At 38.6% G+C, this 21,841-nt stretch overlaps 1 protein-coding gene across 1 annotated transcript in view; it reads right to left on the bottom strand.

Moving 5' to 3' along the window:
* LOC118836710 (disks large homolog 2-like) overlaps positions 1 to 21,841 on the bottom strand; it is a 302,319-nt gene that overhangs the window by 217,186 nt on the left and 63,292 nt on the right. The window contains exon 2 of the mRNA XM_036743918.1: positions 8,564 to 8,617. Within this exon, the coding sequence (XP_036599813.1) occupies positions 8,564 to 8,617 (54 nt within the window). The remainder of the gene's footprint in view (positions 1 to 8,563; positions 8,618 to 21,841) is intronic.

The raw sequence follows: 21,841 nt of genomic DNA, 5'->3' as shown, positions 1-21,841 counted from the left end.
AATTTTTAGGAATGCCTTCCTTAAATCGAGTCTAGATTTGCCTCTTGGAAGCTAGTATTCGTAGCTCCTAGTTTTTCCTTTTGCAATGAAACAGAAGAAATCTAATCCTTCTTCCAAGTGACAGTTCTTCAAATGTTTTGAGACAGCTATCACATGCTCCATGAGTTATGACCTCTAAGCTATTTACCACCCTTGTTGCCTTCCTATAAGCATTTTCAGGCTAATCAATTCCCACCCTCCAATATAAATATTCTTTGTTACTTGGTCATGGTGATTTTTTTCCTTAAGTGCTATATTTGAGACACCTCTAATCTACCAGTGCTGACAGACCCCATCATGTATCAAACAGAAGAGAAAGTAATAATTATGAGCGGAAGGCTTTCCAACGCAGCATATATCAGTAAAGCTAGAAAAGAATGACAGTGAGAAGGGTCACCTCTGTGGGTAGAGTATCATTTAGAATTCTGTAGAAATGAATCTTCACAGAGAAGAGATTAGGTCTGCCTACAGGGCCTAGGAACTAACCAAACCAGAGGGAAGAAAAGTCTAGTTGCAATGTGTTGTACTGTGGGATCAAGGGAAAGGTTAATACGTTTTTTTGTTTGTTTATTCAGTCATTTTCAGTCATGTCTGACTTTTGCTGACCCCATTTGAAGTTTTCTTGGTAAAGATACTGGAGTGGTTTGCCATTCCCCCCCCCCCTCCAGCTTATTTTCCAGATAAGGAAACTGAGGCAAACAGGGTTATGTGACTTTCCCAAGGTCACACAGGTAGGAAGGGTCTGAGACCAGATTTGAACTCAGAAAGATGAGTCTTCCTGACTCCAAGCCCAGCCCTAACCACTAGCCTCCTTGAAACAAATACTTTCCCCATATAATAGGACTTGAAAAGTATCCATTGAATTATGATTCCCAAACTGGACCTTGGAGAAGTAAACACAAGATAGCCAATGACATTAAAAAAGTAATAAAATGTAATGAGGTCAAGGTGAGCATATAAAATGAATTGAATATTACATAAAGTGCCAGGAGTTTTGTAAAAAGGCTTGGCTTCTTCCCCCACTACTCTTTTTGTTCCCCAAGTTTGATGTAGGGCTCTTAGATCAACCCATGATGAACCTTCTCTAAAACCATAGGACAGAATATAAAGATTTTAAAGTCACTTTTCAAAATTAGCCCGAATTCCCTTTTCCTATCTTTTACTCTTCCTTATTTTATAATTTTAATCTCTGTTTCTCCAAACTACATTTTTTTCTTTTCTCATAGATAATCCTTCATCATTTCTTCGAAGTGTAAGTGAAAAGGAAAAAGAGCCAAGGAGTACTTTAGATGTGCATGTGTGTATGCTTTTGTAGCTTCTGTCATTTGAACTTTTAACTTTTAGGTTCACAGATTCCATTTCAAGGTTTTTCTATTTAAAAAACTGAACCTACAAGTGGATATCTTGTTTCTAGGTTTTAGTAGACGGCATGACTCATATAGCATACACACGCGTGCGCGCGTGCACACACACACACATCTTCACAGTTTACAAAAAGCTGTCCTCACCAAAAAAACAAAACAAAAAAACAAAAAAAGTAAGGGAAAAATATTCAAGGATTGGTAGCCCTATTCCATGGATGAGGAAACAGAGGTTCAGAGAGTTAGGTGAGTTATCAAAGAACACGCAGCTGAGAAGTGACAGGGAAGGATATGATGAAAAGTCCTTTGCCTTTTGGGTCAATGATTTTTCCACTATGACATTAGTACTAGGTTGTGGCATCTAGTGTGTGAGCAGCAAATGTAATGTGAAATGCAGATGTTGATTAAAAATATGGTTTCATTTTAGTAGTGACACTAAAAATTAGAAGCTGTTAAGTTTAAGGCTGACACAGGTAGAGGAAGCTTTTAAAGAAATTCATCTAAAGTACAATTAGATGTCTACCTTTTTTCTCTCATCCTTAGCTTTCATTAAACATAGCTCAATCTACTCCCAGATTTAATTAAGATGTTCTTTCTAAAGGCTTTTGACCCTGAATCCTTATTTTGGAGACAGTCTCCAGATAGGGAAGGATGAACATGACTATTATCTCAAAGATGCAGAAAGGAAAGAATGACTCAGAGGTGTATCTACAGGGAGTCACCAGTGCCCTTCCTATTTTCTCCTGCCTTTGTACTGGTTAAAGGTCTAAGGCAGGGTTGGGGAACCTGTGACCTCAAGGCTACATGTAGCCTTCTAGGTCCTTGGGTGCGGGCCTTTTGACTGAGTCCAAGTTTTACATAACAAATCCTCTTTTATTAAAGGGATTTGTTCTGTGAAGTTTGGATACAGTCAAAAGGGCTGCACTTGAGGACCTAGAGGGTCACACATGGCCTTGAGGCCACAGATTCCTCACTCCTGGTCTAAGGCAATTCCCACAGCCATGGGTAGGATTAGGGAGGCACATTACATTGCAGCAAAGGAGGATAGGACTTTTTCTTAACTTAGTAGCAGAGAAATGAAAGATAATCTGAAGAGTAGGGATTTCTGGTAGCGGAGAAACTGGAATTATTAAGAGCAGAGATTTAGAAATGGAAGGAACCTTAAGGATCACCTCTTCTGACTCTGTGATTTTACAGATAAGGAGACAGATGAAAGTGACTTTCATTTGACAAGTAGGAATTAAAAGAGGGGATTTGATCAAGGTCCTCTGAGTGTATACAATGCTCTTCCCCTATATCATAGCTGTTCGTGGATTTTTTTCCTATTTCCAGGCATTCCGTCGTTGCTTCTTGTTGTTCAGTAGTTTCAGTCATGTCTGATTCTTTGTGACCCCATTTGAGTATTTCTTTGGGAAGATACTGGAGCGGTTTGCCATTTCCTTCTCCAGCTCATTTTACAGTTGATGAAACTGAGGCAAACAGGGTCAAGTGACTTGCTCAGGGTCACATGGCTAGTAAGTATCTGATGCTAGACTTGAACCCAGGAAGATAATGAGTCTTCTTGACTCTTGGCCTTGCGCTCTATCCACTATGCCATCTAGCTGGCTGTAGAGCTAGACAATTAGAAGAAAATAACTTTTAATGTTAGGATATGTAATAGTCACTCCTCGTGGCAAAGCTATTCTTCATCTTTTAAGTGGTGACTTTTTCTCAGTGCTCATCCTGCTGATGATTGGAAAGGAAACAGATGCAATCAACAGTGATTGATATGCTATGAGTTATTTTGAAAGAACACGTCATGAAGAGTCAGACACGACTGAAATGACTGAACGACAACACAACCAAATTCTTGCTTATCCAACATTTTTACTGCTGCAACTTCCTCCTTATAGGTCTCAACCGTCAGAACAACAGTCCCTAAATCAATTAAAAGGAAGGGTAAAGAAAGCATTTATTAAGCATCTACCACATGCCAGGTACCTTACAAATATCATCTCATTTGATCCTCGGAACGACCTTGGGATGTACATCCTATTATTATCCCCATTTCACAACTGGAGAAACTAAGGCATACAGTGGCTAATTGACTTGCCCAGGTTCACACAGCTATTATGGGCTGGAGGTCACATTTGAATACAGATCTTCCTGATTCCAGCTGCCTCTATAGAGGAACCACCACTACAGGGCCATTGTCAATATCACCTTTCACACCCACCATTGTTTAATGACATCTTTTCTTCTCAATCCCATCTAAAGCACACTCCATATTGAATGAATATTGCTTCACCATATTACCTCTGTCAGTCACCTTTTTGACATTTTCACTTCCTTCTTAAACTCCTATTTTAATTAAAGTTCATTCAAGCTTTCCATAGCAGGAAATGTGAATAGGGACTGCAAGGAAGCCATAACCTCATACACAATAGCAACAGTGTATAAGATGTGTACAAAGCACTACATGAAGCCAGAGGAAGGAAAACTCATTCATGAATGGGGGCAGCAGGGAAGGCTTCTTGGAAGAGGTGGCCTCTAAGCTAGGTAGTATTTCCAAAAGAAGAGATTGGGGACTGGTCAGGGAGAGGAGAGATAGCATGGAAGGGGGAAAGGGAAGGAGAAGAACTGGTTGAAGAATACATTCCAGGCTTAAAGAACCGCAGTAGTAAAGCCACAGAAAATGGGAGAATATTGGGTATGTTACAGGGGACAGCATCCTTCCTACTTGTGAAGGTGGACACATGTTACATTATTCTTTTCCATTTTCTATATCACCCTCTCTTTTTCCTGTTTTCTAGGGGCACCTAGGTGGCACAGTGGTAGACTGCTAGGCTTGGGAGTCAGGAAGACTCCTCCTCTTTCTGAGTTCAAATCTGGCCTCAGACACTCACTAGCTGTGTGACCTTGAAGTCACTTAACCCTGTTTGCCTCAGTTTCCTCAACTGTAAAGTGAGCTGGAGAAAGAAATGGCAAACCATTCCAGTATCTTTGCTAAGAAAGCCCCAAATACGGTCACAAAGAGTCAGACAAGATTCAAAATGACTAAACAACAATAAGGTCCACTAATAATACAGCTAAGCTATATATTAATTCTCATTAGAAACCCTGCTCTCTTTATTAATCTAATCAGGCATTGGGTATCAGCTAATAACTGAAGCAGCTAGGTGGTGCAGTGGGTAGATTTCCGAACTTGGAATCAGGACGACCAGTTCACATCCTGCTTCAGTCACATACAAGCCATGTGACACTTCAATTTGTGTGTTTTCTCATCTGTAAAACAGAGGCAGCATCTCTTACGGAATTGTTTTGAGGATAAGCTGAAATAACTTAAGTGTTCTGCAAACCTTTAAACATCCTATAAATGCCAGCTATTGTTATGATGATCACAACTAAATAATTCTGAGTTGGGGGTATAGATGGGTACCTACAAATGGGTCTATGGGCCTGAGTGACCAGCATGGAAATGGCCTTGATGAAATTTCTAAGTGCTTTTCTCTGCCCCAAGGGTTTGCAGCCATGAGGGGACAAAGAAGGTGCAGATGATGGTGCTTATATTCAACACGGTATCCTTCAAAAGTTATTAATTAGTTAGACATGACATTAAGAGACTAAAACTCCAAGTCTCTCAACTCTGCCACTGATTTGTTGTGTGATGTCAGGAAAGTTATCCTCCCTCTATCAACCTTGGATTCCTTATCTATAAAATTAAAGAGCTAGACTAAATCATTGCTTGAGGCTCCATTTAGTTCGAAATTTCTAGGAGTCATTTTTTTTTGCATATTTTTGTCCACTGCCTACTTCTGGGGAAATAAAAAAAAAAACCAAAAACGTGAGAATATCCAAAGTCTGAAGCATCACAGAAGAGAGCAAAAGAAACACCTTTTGCAGTGTCTCTGTTTAATATAATACTTAATCTTATCTTCCTGGAGGAGAAGGGACAGGATTTATTTAGAGGCTGCTACCTATCAACCTCAGGAAAGTCAGCCAAGGGGAAAGTATGTCTGTTGATCAGGGATACAGCATTAAACAGATGTAGAAGGTTTTTAAGGCATTATTTTATCTTTTCCCCCCTTTACTGGGCTAACCTCTGGAGAACAGATAGGCATATATCAGATAGCAGCTTTACTTTAAGCTTTCTAAAACCTTGAATATATTCATGCCCAGTATATGAAATTGTGCAGCATTTGAGGGAAGAGGGGAGGATAGAAAGGTGAATAAGAAATCTAAAAGGATAATACACTGAAGCACGGTCATAGGACAACAAAATCACAGGTTCAGAGGTAGAAGAAACCTTAGAGTTATCCAGCCCAACCAGCTCATTTTACAGATGAGGAAACTGAGACCAAAAGATGGTAAGTGACTTGTTCAAAGTCAAATAGGATGTAAATGGCAGAGGTGAGGGTTAAACCTATGTCATGTGACTCTAATTTCATCATTAATGGCATGTATTTTGACTCTACTTCTTTAGAATATTAAAGACTTACACAGGGGATACCTTCATTTGTATAGGATAGGCCTACTGAAGGCCAGTTCAAACTATCAAGATTACGATTTTAATTAAGAGCAGATTTTATTATTGCCTCCAAAAACTGAGATAAACCTTGAAAAAAAAATCCTGTGATTCCCATTAATTTTGGTTTGTATACAAACTAGAAGTTTGTTTCTCATTTCTCATTTCTTTGTCAGAAACATTTACGAAGTCCTTCTGGAATCTCAGATTTCCTTTCATTCTTTAATCAACTTAAACATGTATATACAGGAGCTCACACTATAAAGACTATGTACTTACGTTATTCTAGAATAAAATTTTCCAAAAGGTAGAATTAATACATCGACTTCTAATGAGATTTATCTGAAACCTTTTCAATGTAAGTTAATTTTGTCATCCAGGCAATACTTTAAAAGGAGGAAATGTTCTTATGCAACATGACTAAAGTATCCCTAGGGGACCTCAAAATCTTTTTCTATTAAATAGACCTGAAAATTATGCTAACTAGAACATGAAGAGGGAAAAACAAGATATAGAACACTCGGGGAACAAGGAGACTGGGAAAGTTAAAGAGATCAGCTCAAGGTCACTTAGTGAGTCAGTGACAGAGGTGACATTCCAGTTTTCAGTTCAAAGGAATATCAAAATTGTTAGGTTGCCAATAAGAATGCATTATATTTTTTAAATATGAAAAATACTTTGTTTTTAATTTGATCATTGAAATATGAACTTGCTATAAAATTAAACAGAACTTGGAGAAGAAGATTACTGTATTCCACTCTGTGGTGAGGTAATTTTCTCTGAAATGCCAAATATGATGGCCTCTTCTCAGTTGCCATTCTTCTTGACCCCTCTGTAGCCTTTGACCCTGCAGACCATCCTCTCTCTTTTGGATATTCTTTTCTCTACATGGATGTTTGTTATACTTCATTCTCCTGGTTCACCTCTTGCCATTCAGTTGCTCTTTCTAGTTTCTTTGTTGGATCCAACTCCTGTTATTGTAGGCAGGGATGCATCTCAGGGCTGTTCTGAGTCCTGTCCTCTTTGCCCACTAGGCTTTATTAGTGATCGTATCCATTTCTGGGGGTATAATTATCATCTCTATGCAGATGAGATCCAGAGAGAAATGTCTAGCCCTAGTTCCTACTGAGCTTCAGTACCACATCAACAACTGATTATTGAATATTTCCAAATGAATATTAGGGAAGTAGCTTCCATTCACCCTCAAAACATCCCCAACTCGTCTTTTCTTGTAGAACCTATATTGGATTACATGTCATCTGGCGGGGAGGAGGGAGAAAAGGGAACGGGAGAAATTTGGAACCCAAAAACTTGTGGAACTGAGTGTCGTAAACTAAAAATAAAAAATAAGTTTAAAAAAGAACAAATGAGAAAAAATTTTAAAAAATCTTCACTCTTCTTAACTTCTCAATTTTTGTTGAAGGTGCCACTGTTTCAGTCCATGTTCAAAACCTAAATCACCCTCTGTTGTTTACTCTTACTTGTAATCAATTTTCTAGTTTCATTGGTCATTTCAGTTGTGTCTGACTCTCTGTGACCCTATTTAGTGTTTTCTTGGAAAAGATAAAGGAGTGGTTTGCTATTTCCTTCTCCAGTTCATTTTACAGATGAGGAAACTGAGGTAAACAGGACTAAGTGATTTGCCTAGGGTCACATAGATAATGTGTCTGAGGACAAATTTGAACTCAGGAAGATGATTCTTCCTGACTTCAGGCCTGGCACTCTATTCACTGTGTTACCTAGGTGCCCTGTATTAGAGGGTAGCACAGTGGAAATGATGGAAGGCCAGAACAAGGGGGCATGGGATTCTAGGGTAGAGAACAGACCCTTGCTGAAATGGCTGACAATGGGGTTAAGAATATGGACTGAGAAAATTGAACCTAGAATAGCCTGGAGAACAGAGGTCATTATGAGGGTTAGCAACCTAAAAAATAAGGACGTAGTGGGAGAGTTATCAGGGCAAGAAATTTTGGTCATAAAGTAGAATTTCAGAATTCCTGCTTTTGGTTTCTTTCTTACCCAATCCATCCTCCACATAGTTGCCAAACTGGCATTACTAAAATACAGATGAGACCATGTCACTTCCCTGCTCAAATATCTTCAATGGCTCCCTATTGTTTGTGGGGGAAAGTACACAATCCCCAGGCTGGCATTTAGAGCCCTTCATAATATGGATTCATCTACCTTTATGGTTTTATTTCCTAGTCCCTTATCCCCTTCTATAGACTCTGTATTCCAGTTAAACTGGCCTGTGAGCTATTTCTCATACCTAATACTACATCTCTCTGCTCCACACTGTCACAAATGTGGTCGTACAAGTCTCTAAGGCAGCCCATCCTGATTTCCACCTTTTAAAATCCCATTATAAGGAATCTTCAGGGAAAAACATGGCTGCAGTGAATAGAGCCATGGGTGTGCTTTCAATGGTGGCATTCCCTTCGGTTTCAGAAACATTCAAGGAGAGTGGGGATTATTTGCATAGCTAACCATCGATTTAGCAAATATTAAAAGACAAAGCCAGAACTAATTTTAGGAAGCATCTTATATGAGATTAACTGCTGGATAAAACAGAACACAGACACACACATACACACAAAGTCAAATAATTAGTTTATTCTGTAATTTTTGAAAGGAAATCAAGAGAAAAAAATATACTCACATAAGGAATAGTATCCAAAGTATCTGTGTTGACAATAATAGGAGCAGGGCTTGCCTAAAAAAGGGGGGAAAAAGAAAACACTTAAAATACTGAATCTGCTACTCCAAACAAAGGCTATGTTGTTCACATTTCTTTCCTACCACATTTGAAACAACATAACATGAGAGTGAGAAACAATACTCTCGAGTGAATTTCCCTTTCCTTCTTCAGAGTACTATCACATTCTCTGAGATTCATGCTATTCTGGAAAAGAGCCATTCTGGGAATTTGAATAAGAGATTAACATTTCTGACATCCCCCCCACCCCAACAATAACTGTTTGGCAGTAGAAAATGCAAACGACAAGGAAAATGGCACAATTAAACCATGCCTGACATTTACAAAACTCATCTTTAGTTCTGGCACTGCTGCCCTTTAAGGGATGTGTACTTAACAAGAAATGTTGTCATGAGTAACTTAATGGATCATTTTGTTTGATGACATCTTTACCTAATTCAATTCTCAACAGCTTGAGCTTTAGCATATGCCAAAGGTACAGAGCCCATCTTTGCACCTGCTCTTCTCGTTCCTGATAGGTATACAATTCCACCCCCCCCTCCTGCCTCCCCCCCCCGTGTGTATATATATATATATATATATATATATATATATATACACACATATATATGTATGCATATAATGTATATAATATGTATATATATATGTATATCCTATATGTGTTTGTATGTATGTATATATACATATAGTTAGTTTAGACTGTGATTTCATCAGTTTGGCAGTACTTCTGGTATGGCAATGCCCTTTACTGGTAGTGATCTGGAACTCTTCTGTAACTTTTTTTCCTTTCTGGCTACTGGAACTCCCTTTCTCACTGTCTAGTCACTCATGGCCTGATCATACTCCTGATCAGCACTGAAACTCTGACATGCTCTAGGCTACTTGGTTCCTCCTTAGATTGTCTTCTCTCCATCTCCCCAATGATAGTGGCTCACCATATTGGTGCCAGACCTAGTAGAGACACCCGATAGCTTTAGTCCTACTCCAGGGACTCAGGATTACTTAAGCAATCTACCAGTCTTAGTAGCCCTGTATCAGAGACTATAAGTGTGTACCACTACGTCTGGTGTAATAATTTTTCAAATACATTTAATTGATATATTTTGTTTTTACATCACCTACATTTTCAATGTATTTGCATCCCCTGCCAGAGAGCCAACTTTTATAACCAAAAATACAAAAGAGGGAGAAATAGTTCAGCCAAACTAACCAACATAGTGAAAAAGTCTGATATGATATGGAATATTTCACACTTATAGTTCCTGACTTTTGCAAAGCAGGTGAAGGAGGTGTCTTCTCATTTCTCTTTGTTGATATTGTATATAACTTAACAGTCTTAGAAGGGTGCCTGGGCTAAGTGATATTTTAAATGACCCGCCCTGAGTGATATAACTAGTGTATGTCACAAGCAGAATATGACTCATCTTTCTGACCCCAAGACTGACCCTTTAGTCACTGGGCCATACTGTTTCTGTCTCTGTAGGATATTTAAAAAATCAACCTAACATGATCTAAAAGGATGCTAGACGTGCTATGTGTTTCTTCGTGCAAACTCTTATATCTCCCGTGAAAGGTAATAGAGAATCTGAGCAAAGCTGATACAGAAAGGCTACAAGCAAAGTCATTAAAAAGTACAAGATGGTAATCTCCACTTGCATCGACAAATCTAGCTTCATGAATATTGAATAGACAGAGCTTCACTTTCTCGTTTCTAGAATTTTCATTGGGGAGGAGTCCCTCATACCCTGGTGGATCTCCAATCTCCTGTCCAAGTTGTAGATTTCATTTAGATAAAGAAAATTGTCTATCCTTTTGACTTACTGGGAATGTTATATAAATCACAGAATGATTGGCAAGGATATAACTTTGGGGACAGATCATTAACTGGGCTCTTTGGAATTATAATCTCTACTGTACATATTAACAAGAACCAAAAGTAACAGGGTAGTAGCCAATGAATTATAATGAATACCTGAATTTGCAGTCAGAAGTGTGACTTGGGGTAAGTCCTCTGGTCTCACTTTCCTGATTTATAAAATAAGGATGCTAAACTAAATGATCTCAATGAAATCTCTTCCTACTATGAATTTTGCCTCTGTGTGATACCAGCTGTGTGACCATCAGCCAGTTACTTAATCTCCCTGGTCTTCAGTTTGCTCAACTATACAAATGTGGTAGTTGGATTTTATTGTGATCTCCAACTTTCCTTTTAGCCTCAAACTTCTGATCTTCTGCCCCTTAGTGTATGTGCCACAGCAAGAGTTCATACTTCAGCCAAAGAACAAGTTCATATTTTAGCCAAATGTATGGGAAATTAGCACTTACTTCATGTCCCTGAAAGTATTTTCAAATTGGTTTGCTGTACTAATGATCTACAGTGGGTAGTTAATTGTAGATAAACAAGAGATGTGATATGCTGTACTTCAGCCAAGAGAGACTTATATGGCTCTCAAGGGGCAAAGAATAAAAGAAGTCAGCAATAAAGAAGATAGAGAAGGGAACAGCAGAATTCTTAGGGCAGCTTAAAGAGAACAAAATTCATCAGAGAGTTAACATAGACTTTTCAGGGAGATTGGCAAGATGTTTCTAAGAGATTTATTTTCCAGAAACATCTCTCTTATCACATGACTCTCCTGCTCAAAAACCCACCATGGCTCCCTATTTTCTACAAACCAAAGCCAAATTTCTCTTTCTGACTTTCAAAGTCTCCTTGACCATGAATTCAATGAGAGTAAGTATTTGTCCTATCTAAATGTTGTATTTATCCCCCTTGGCACCTAGCACAATTCTTTCCTTACTTAATAAATGGCTGCTGCTGTTAGTTAGTCTAGCTCCAATATGCCAAACCATCTTGGATTTCACTCTCTCTGAATGCCTTCTCTACTCTAGTCGGGCAGATTTGCCACCTTCTGCTTTTCACACTTATTTCCACTTTCATGACTTTGTACCTGCTCTTAACTCCACATTGAATACCCTTTCTTCTCTATATTTTTTTTTTGAAATCCTTTCAGTCTCAGCAGAAGTCCCACCACTTCTAAGAAACCTCCCCTGACGACTCTAGCCCACACCAGGTACCATTTTCCTTTGAACTGCCATCACACTTTGATTTAGAATGACATAGTCTAAAGTTATATGTCCTTTCTAGAAAGCTTCTCTCCAAGCACAGGTTCCATTTCCACAATGAGACTGTAAATTCTATACAGGAAGGGAGAAGAAATACTTATTTTGTATTGTTCCGAGTTCCAGCATAGTGTTCTATAAATGCCTATATAACCAGTTAATCGATAAGCATTTATCAAGCACCAACTATTTGTGAGTCAATGCATTAGAGGTATAAAGGCCAAAAAAGAAATGACCACTGCCTCCAAAAAGGTATATACATATATTTATTTGTCTGTAGATATTTGTACACATTATCTATCTCTCTGGGCCAGATCTATGATGTTATAACCACATTTATTTATATCATTTTATTTAGATATCTGTATATGGATAAGTGTGTATCTGTGTGTGGACAAGATAAGAATAGAAACTCTGGATGATAAGCTCTTGAGAGTTGCCTGTGGCATTGTGACATTAAATGATTTATTCAAGGTCACACAGCCAACACGTGTCAAAAACTGGACTTGAAGTCATGTCTTCCTGACTCCAAGACTGGTTTTCTGCGCACTACATCTTACTACCTCTGTTACATAAAACATACACAAAATAAAATAAGGTGATTTTGGGAGCTAGATACATACAGCCAGTAGCAAAAGTAATACTTGAATGGAAGCCTCCTCTAAAAGGGGATGGAAGACATGTAGAGTCTAAAGAATAATGCTAATCAAAGACCAAGCATGGAAGCAGGAGGCTACACTTTTCAGAAATGCAAGGGACCTGACACTGGCTGCAATAAAGTTAAAATGAGGTGGGAAAAAAATTGGAGTTAAATTGTAGGTCATATTGAGGCTATTTATAGAAAGTTATACATTACCCATATGGGAGCTGCAAGCCTGGAGGAAATCAGGAGAACATGTATTTTTTCAACCCAGAGTGTAAAGGGCACTTTCTATAGTACACAGTGTGCCAGTTGTTCTGCCCCTAAATCTAGGGCTCGTGGTTTTCAAGACAATCTCTATGGGACAAATTCTCTCAACTACAAGTGCTCAAGTCTCTTATACACAGACAAAGGGAGGGGAAGCATATACATAATTAGGAAAGTGCCTACACTTCCAAAATAGAAGCCACAGTATTAATCCTTGAAATTCTGAAAGCGCTACGAAAATGCTACCTATATTCTCACCCTTATCATGCTACAGAGCTGCAGCTCTGAACAATGAACGGGTTAGGATCTGACAAAAGAAAACCCATTTTTGTTCAATCAACATTAAGAGACAACTCCATGGGTCACCTAGTGCTGCGTCTGCAAAGATTAAAAAAAAATCACGTAATCCCTCCCCTGAAGGAGTTTGGCATCTAGCAAGAAGTTCAAGGAAGGGGGTGGAGAATTCAATGTCCTCCTTTGCAGAACGGGTGGGCTGGGCTAGATGATCTCTGGGGTCCTTTCCCAATTTAACATCCAACACTTCCATAACCTGCTGATTTGTTTGTTCCCCCTTCATTTTGCTTTGTTCTCCCTTCTTGTGGTCTCTTCAACTTGAGTTAATGAACTAGGAGACAAGAAGGATGTACAAATAATGCACAATAATATATAGAAATGTATGTTAGAGGATGATCTCGTGCAGAGATGTCAAACACCTGCTGCCTGCAAGACTCTGAAGAACCAGATTAAAATGTGATTGGGAAATCTTTTACAAAAAAATAACAATACAGTAAAACATACTTAATGCTGTGTTTTAAAATTAAGTCATCATGTGGCCAGCAGAGATCCTTACATGTGGATTAGTGACCCCCTTTCTGTTTGAGTTTGACACCACTGATCTAGTCGACAACAAAGGTCAAAGTGAGAGGTAAGAGAGATTCAAGAGCGGATAGTCTTCTGTTCTTGACTGTGAGAAGCAATGTCCATAACCCCTTCTTTCCTTTCCCTCACATCCTTCTTCCCTCCCTCTTTTTTTCCTTTTCTCTTTTACACACACACACACACACACACACACACACACACACACACACATACACACATACGAATGTAGTGAAATGTGTAGTGGGAAGAATATTTGAAATGGAATAAAAAACTTAGTTTCTCCTGGTTTTAGTATTTGTAGTATAAGCTGAGTAAACTTAGCCAAATCACTTCTCTCCTTCAGCCTTCAGCTTCCTCACTTCAAAATGTGGGGTTAGAATGGATAATGTAGAAGGTGTATTTTTCCAGTATTCACATACTGATGCAGAGGCCTCTGGAGAATCACAGAATCTCAGAGTTGGGAAGGATTTTCAGAGGCCACTGAAACCAACCCCTTCCCGACTCAATAATGTGCCCTCCCCAACAAATTATCTGCATATTCCCAACAAGTGGTTGTGCAGCCTTCACTTGAAGATTTTTCTAGTAAAAACAAGCCCACTCCTAAAAACAACCCATTCCATTTTGACAGCTCCAGTGTTGGTCAGTTTTCCTTCTATTGAGTTTAAATGGGTGTCTTAGCAGCTTTCACCCATTGCTGCCCCCTCCAGGATCAAGTAGAAGTATGATCCTTCCTCCAAATGATTAGCCTTCAAACAAACGAAGAGAGTCATCCATAAGGCTTCTTTAGGCTAAACACAAACCATTCTAATTCCATGGTCTCCAGTCTTTTCCCATTCCTGGCTATCCTTTTCTGGGCATACCCCATCTTGTCTACACCCCTTCTAAAAACTGGTGCCTGTAACTGACTAGACTATATTCTTCCTATATGATCTGTGGAGGACACAGAAAGAGCAAGACAAATCACTGAAAATGTAGAAAAAGGTATAGTTAGAGCCATGTTATCTATTTATATCTATTAATATGTTGCAGTTTGCAAGATAGCTATACAGTATGTGTCTTTGCAAATACAAGCACCCCCAAGTCCCTCACACACAAAGGGGTATACACGCAGACATATGTGTATATATACATATCTATGTGTACATATATACATATATTGCATACATATGAAATTATTGTTTTTCAGTCATTTCAGTTGTGTCTGATTCTTTGTGACCCCATTTGGGGTTTTCTTGGCAAAGATACTGGAACAGTTTGCCATTTCCTTCTCCAGCTCATTTTATAGATGAGGAAGATGAGGCAAAGTTCAGCGACTTGCCCAAGGTCACACAGCTAAGAAGTACATGAGGCCAGATTTGAACTTAGTTCTTCCTGACTCCAGACCCAGTGTTCTATCCACTGTACTACCCAGCTACCCTTATATATGAAATACATATATATGCATGTCATATTGATATATAAAATATTAATGTTATATATATACACTATATAGTATATAAATCAATTTGTAATATAACATATATCAAACCACATAATACATTTTATATATAATATGAATATAGGTATATGTATACATACATACATAGATGTATATCTCACGTATACACACACATACCCTTGGTAAGCCTTGAAATAAGGGGCAGAAACATCAAGATCAACTCCATCCTTGGCCTTGTCTTGTTTGGTATTTTTATCATTATACTTATTAAAGGCTTGGAATAAGTTTGTGGATGCCACTGAGGTTGGAAGGGAGGGAGAACTAACCCATTAGGTGACAAAAATCAGGATTCAGAAATAAAACAAGATTGGAACAAGCTGCCTAAACTGATGCACTGAAATTTAGCAAGGATAAACATAAAGGCTTGTATTTAAATTTAAAATTCAATAGTCCCAGTTAAGTATGGCCCAGGAGGTCTGGGTTTGACAGAGATCACCAGTGTGAAATGGCAATCTTATGCTCCATTCATGAAAATCTTGGACAGATTTCATCTGGAGTATCACGTCTGGTTCAGGGCACCAACTTTTCATCATGGCTTTGAGAAAACAGAATATATCCAGAGGAGAAGAAAGATTTGATTTTAAGAATTCTAGAAACCACATCATATGAGAATTTGTTGGAGGAAAAATTAACTTAGTCCTATGGCTGATAATTTCATCCCTTTTTAGAGGCAGGTATGTGGTGCAGTGGACAGAGAGCTGGGATTGGAGCCAAGAATACCTGAGTTCAAATTTTACTTACAGGTTGGCTGACATTGGACTTGCCAACTTGTCTGCCTCAGTTTCCTCAAATCTAAAATGGGGCTAATAGTAGCAACTACCTCTTTCCAGGTTGTTATGAGGATCAAATGAGATATTTGTGAAGTGCTTAGCAGAGTGCCTGGCACATAGTAAGTGCTTAATAAATGTGCTTGTTTCTTTTCTCTTCCAGACTTTTAGAATCCCTAACTCATAGTTAATAGTGCTTTTGAAATTAGTTTATATTGTTTTTACATTTACTTTGTGTGTATTTATATGTGTATAGTTGTTCCTTCTCCTTCCTACTCCTCAGTCAAATATGAGCTTCCTTAGGGCAGGGGCTCTTCTTGTAGTACTGGTGCCTGACATAATACGTGGCATATACTTGGTACTTAATGTTTGCTGAATTAAGAGCATCCAGAGTGTAATTTCTTCTTGGCATCTTCATAACCTAACATGCATACCCATAAATGTCTCCTAAGCAAAAATTTAGAGGGAATCTTAATTATTTTCTTAAGATCTATTTTGTGGAAGATGGATTAACATTATTCCCATGAAGATACAGAAGGTTATTATACAGAAGATACAGAAGGTACTACTGTTATGATATATAAAGAAGAAAGTCTGGGTTCAGTATAAGAAAATTCACTTTGATAAATCCATTTTTCACAGTGGGTTTCTAAGAGAGATTAGAGAACATCAATGGCCAACTTGGTCCGTAACCATAGAGATGTGTCAGAACATGGTAAGAATAGTAAACACACATTGTCACCATTGATTGGTAGAAGCATCAGGGAGATGGGTTGAGACAGATGGCTCATTCATCATTAGCCTCCTTATTATCCTTCATACCTGATCAGGTGCTAGCTTTTCAGCCTCAATCTCTCCTACTTCAGCTGATTTCCTACAACCATCTAAATCTCTCTCAAAAGAAACTCTGGCAGTGATCATCTATCTACTGAGGCATGGAAGGTTTTTTTTTTCATACATTGATAGAGGCAATGCCCAGAATAATTAAAGCAGGACCTTTGAAGTAATGAGAAAAACAATCAACAAACATTTATTAACCAACTAATATGTGCCAGGCACTCTCCAAGGTGCTAGTGAAAGAGAAAAAAAAGAAATGTTACCTATCCTCAAAGAACTTGCATTCTAATATGGGACATAACCTTTACATATATGAAAGAATAAAGACAAGGTGTTGGGGGAATTGGAGTATGAACTGGCAAGTGGGAGGAATTAGAAAAGGACACATATATTGAATGGCCTTTGTCTCCTCTTTTTTACCTATTGGTTTCCCTGGCTTCCTTTAAGACTCAGGTCCAGCTAAAGATAGTAGGGTCAAGGAAAAAGTAAGGAGAGGAAAAAAATAGCTAAGTGATAATTCTCTCAATAATCCCTAGGTCACATTGGCCTTTTATTTTTAGAAGTTTACTTTTTCTATAGGTACTGGAATAGCTTGGAACAAATATTAGCTCTATAGTCAGAGAGACAATTGGATAGAAACTGAAGACTCAACCCCCCAAAAGCCAGTGTCCTCATTCTCAAACTACCTTGTATTTAGCTACGTGGTATATATGCATTTATTCACTTCAGATTTGTACATATTAATATATTCATTTGTTGTCATCCCCATTAGAATGTATGCTCTCTGAGGACAGGAACCATGCCTTTGCCTTTCTTTGTGATTCCAGTGCTTAGCACAGGGTCTGGCACATGGTGACTGCTTAATATGTTTGTTGAATGATTATACTGTAATTTGAAGGAAGTTAGGGACCCAAAGAGCTAGAGATGTGAACGTAGTGATTTTGAGGCAAGGCTGACAGTCTGGGCAAGGTTGCAGAGATGGAAGATGAAGTGTCATTTATAATTATACTATCCTACTAGAAATACTGACTCTAATCTCATTGACCTTGGCATCTATAGCAAGCTAGGACCCTTTTAGGTCTTGGAGGCTACTATATCCAGAGCCATGGTGAATTTTCACCACTACTGCTTCTGTTATGGGATCAGTTAATGTGGGAGGATTTGATTACTCTTGTGTCTTTGCAGCAGAATTTTTGGGTGCCAGGGACTAAGGATGTTGTTGTAAGTGGTTTGATGGATGCCCAGACTAGGAAGTGGGTTTAGGCCAAAGGGTAGAAGGTATAGCATTTTGTATGAATAGATCATGGAAGAATGTTGGCAGAAAGAGAAAAGTCCAAGGGATATGTCTGAAGGAAGCTGGAATATGCAGAATGTTGGCATCTGCAAACTTTGGTCTGGGGAGCTCCTTCCTGTGTCATCATTCAATCTCATTGCTTTGAGGGCTTTTTGAGGGGGCATGCTACAGATTTTAATGTTAGTCTGAGTCATGTTTCTTGTTGTTACTGAGCTCCCACACACCATGTGTGCTAGTCAGGAGAGCAAACAATGCTGAAGGTAAGCTATTAGATTGAGCCTAGTATTGCCTCCTGAACTGTATCACCTGGATTTGCTTCTGGTTCCTGTTCTTGTAAGGTGGTCAGGGACAGTAGGCAATGTAACCCATTCACTCCCTCCCTATCCACAAAGGAATGTCCATACCTTTTTTTAATTTGCAGCAGATGCTATCACATACTTCAGGGGAGATTTTTTTTTTGTTTTTAGTCCCCATGGTGCCATGCCTGTCTGCCATTCCAGATGTTCAGAGCATTGGTTTCTTTAAAAAAATACAGAAGGAGCCCAGCTGGAAGCAGCTCCTTCTATTTGTAATGGAGGGAGAGCCTTCTGGCAAGCTCCACTGTGGGATGTGTGAAAATGGGGTAACCAGAAGATCAGGGACAAAAAAAGAAGAAGCAACAGAATGAAAGGGAAGAGATGGAGACATAGGAGCCCTGGGCAAAACAGGAAGAAAAAAAGAGCAGATGGAGGAAATTACTAACTCAGTATTTGGCTGGAGATTCTTCCTGCCAGGAAGATTTCACAATGAAAGATTTTGCATACCTTTACTTCATGCAGGCTGACAACATGCAATTATTCATAAGTCAACAAGAAATGTTCCTGATAAGCCTGAGGAAGGGAAGACAATATCTTCTCCTCTTCGAAGGACTGACATATAAAAAGAGGGATTAGATTATTCTCTGCATGGTTCCAGAGTGAGGGAGTTTAGTGTCAGTGGGTTTCAAAGTGGGAGATTCAGGTGAAACATAGAGAACTTGCTAACCACTAGAGGTGTCAGGCAATGCAAGAGGCTGCCTGGGAAAGGACAGCATGCCATGGCAATCCAGATGCTCAATCAGATGCTGGACACTTACTTTTCAGGATATTGTAGAAAGAACCCCTGCTTCACCTAGTACCTACAGTAGATAACTCCCAAGGTACCTTCCACATCTAAGACTCTAGGGTTCTGTTTCCAGACCTGTGCTTCTGTTGTTTTGTTGTTCAACCTGGGGGTCCTTCACTATAATAATGTCTCCACTGAGAGATGGAAAAATGAAAGCAAATTTCAGATCTTTCCATTTGAGTACCTAAAATAGTTGGTGCATGTCCACCATGGATAGGTGTCAATACAAACATTTATTAATGTTTGCACAGAACTGCATGCACAGAACATTATGCTAGGTGCTAAGGAGAAATATAAAAAAAATAGTCCCTGTCCTCAAGTTACTTACATTCTACTGGAAGACATATCAGGCATGCAATAAGCAAATGAGTATAAGATGATTTGAGGAGAGAAAACATTAACACCTGAGGCAATAAATGGGCGTGTTAGGGGAAGGTTCCATGAAGTAAGATGCACCTGACACTAGCAAATTTCTTTTGCCCAACATAGAGTTTTCAGATTACCTAGGAATCTTATTCTAATGAAAGAATGTAGTAAATTTAATAGGGAAAGAATAAGCATATATTAAGTGCCTACTTTATGCAAGGCTCTGTGATAAGCACATTTACAAGTATTATCACATTTGATTAACTTTATTTCACTGCATGTAATGATTCAATTTAATTCAACAAGCTTTTATTGACAGCTTTGATTTCACTGGCATTGTATTTGGTATCGATATACAATTCAAAATCAAAATATTTCTTGGATCAAGAAGCTTAAGTTGAACTGGGGGTTGGGGTAAGGAGGAGGAGATGACATAAACAGCACTAACTCAATATAAAATAGAAGCAAAATAATTTGGGGTTGGTAGGGAAAACCAGCTGGGGGGATCAGAAAGGCCTCAGAAAGGAGATGGCATTTAAAATGATTTTGGATTGTGTTGGGGATTATTCCAAGGGGTGGCAGCAGTGAGGAGACCAATTAGATCAGTCTGGCTGAAAAATAAAAGGCATGGGGTGGGGAGCTAATGTAAAATCAATATGCAAAGACACATTGGAGTTCGATTACAAAGGGCTTGAAACACCACCGAAAATGGTTGATTTTATAGGAGTCAACAGGAAACCACTGAAAATTCTTGAGGACGGGAATGTTGTGCTCAGACCCACCCTTTAGGCATACCATCTTGGAAGCTGTGAGGATGGCGGGAGGATGACAAATTAAGAAGCTATTGCAATAGCACAGGAAAGAGGTATTGAGGGCTTGATCAAGTATGGAAAGAAGAGGATGGACATGAGAGATGTTGAAGAGATACAATTAACAAAACTTGGAAACTAATTTTATAAAAGAAGAGAAAATGAAGAATTAACAATGATTCTAAGATTGTAAACCGGGGCAACTGGAAGGATGGTAAAGCCATAGACAAGAATAGAAGAGTTTGAAAGAGGGGTGGGTTTTGGGGAAAATATAGTGATTTCATGTTTGATGTTAGGATATTTAAATGTTGAGGTAGTAATACTTATGGGATATATAAATTCAAGTGTCATCTGTGTAGAGCTGCTGTTTTGTAAATAGATGAGGATAAATGTAGAGACACAAGAGGTTCTAGGCCTGAGTACTGTGTACATGTGCACACAGGAACTGGAACATAGATGTTGATCCAGCAAATGAGCCTGAGAATAAATGGTCAGACTGGTAGGAGGACAGCCAGTAGAGCAATATCACAAAAACCCGGAGAGAAGGCAGTGTCTAGGATGAGGAGATGTTCAATGTCAATGCAGAGATTTTCAAGGATTAAAGCTGAAGGAAAAAAAAATCTTCACTAGTCATCTGAAAGATAAATTGTAATGATGTGGAAAGGACTTCTATAGAAGGAATTATGAAGGACCACCAAACAGAAGGTGAATTGATGAATGAATGATTTAAGTATATGGGGATAAGAGAGAGAAAAAAAACAAAAACAACAGAAGGAGTATTAACGTAAGGCCAAATCAGGGAATTGGAAGGGCTTTTAGAGGACATTTCGTCTTACCCCTTCATTTTAAAAAGGAAGAAACTAAAAACCAGTGAGAAGAAGCTGCTCAGGATCACACTGGAAGACTGGCAGAGATGAGATTTTAACCCATTTTGCCTCCTAGTCCAATAAACTTGATTCCATGTGACCTTAGATTATATTAATAGAAGCATAGAATCCAGAATGAGGCATAAAATATAAGTATAGAAACTAGAATAAAATCATGGCCTGTCCTTGTGAGATCATAGCCGAAGTCCTGAGTTTGATTTTAGGCATCACACTGTAGGAAGGAAACAGGCAAGATGGGATTCACGCATCCAAAAAAGGTTGACAGGAGAGTCAAAGAATGTAAAACCATAGTGTATAGGGACTTGAATGAGGGACCTGCAGATATTTGCTGAAGAGAAGATAAGACAGGGTAAAGGGAAGATCATGAGACTCGTCTTCAAATTGGACTATAATTGTCTACTGGCAGAGCTGGGAGTCTAATCATGGTCTCATAACTACAAATCTAGAGCTTTCATTACTATTACTATACCATTCTGGCTATTATTATTATTATTATCAATATTATTATTATATATCCCACAATGCCTAGGATACCACTGCTCTGAATATAGAAGCCGGTCAATGTTTATTGAAGGGATGTTTCAAATTCTGTCAATGAATTTTGAAATCCCTCCCATTTTTTTAAAGAAATTTGAAATATCTACTCAAATCTTTCTCCCTTTCCCCAAACACATACACAATTGTCAAACAAGACAATGCTATTTGCCTGTTAAC

This window comes from Trichosurus vulpecula, chromosome 2 (assembly GCF_011100635.1).
Source record: "Trichosurus vulpecula isolate mTriVul1 chromosome 2, mTriVul1.pri, whole genome shotgun sequence".
Lineage (NCBI taxonomy): Eukaryota > Metazoa > Chordata > Mammalia > Diprotodontia > Phalangeridae > Trichosurus > Trichosurus vulpecula.
Note: the sequence above shows the minus strand (reverse complement) of the source record. Positions and strands in the feature narration are given on the sequence as shown.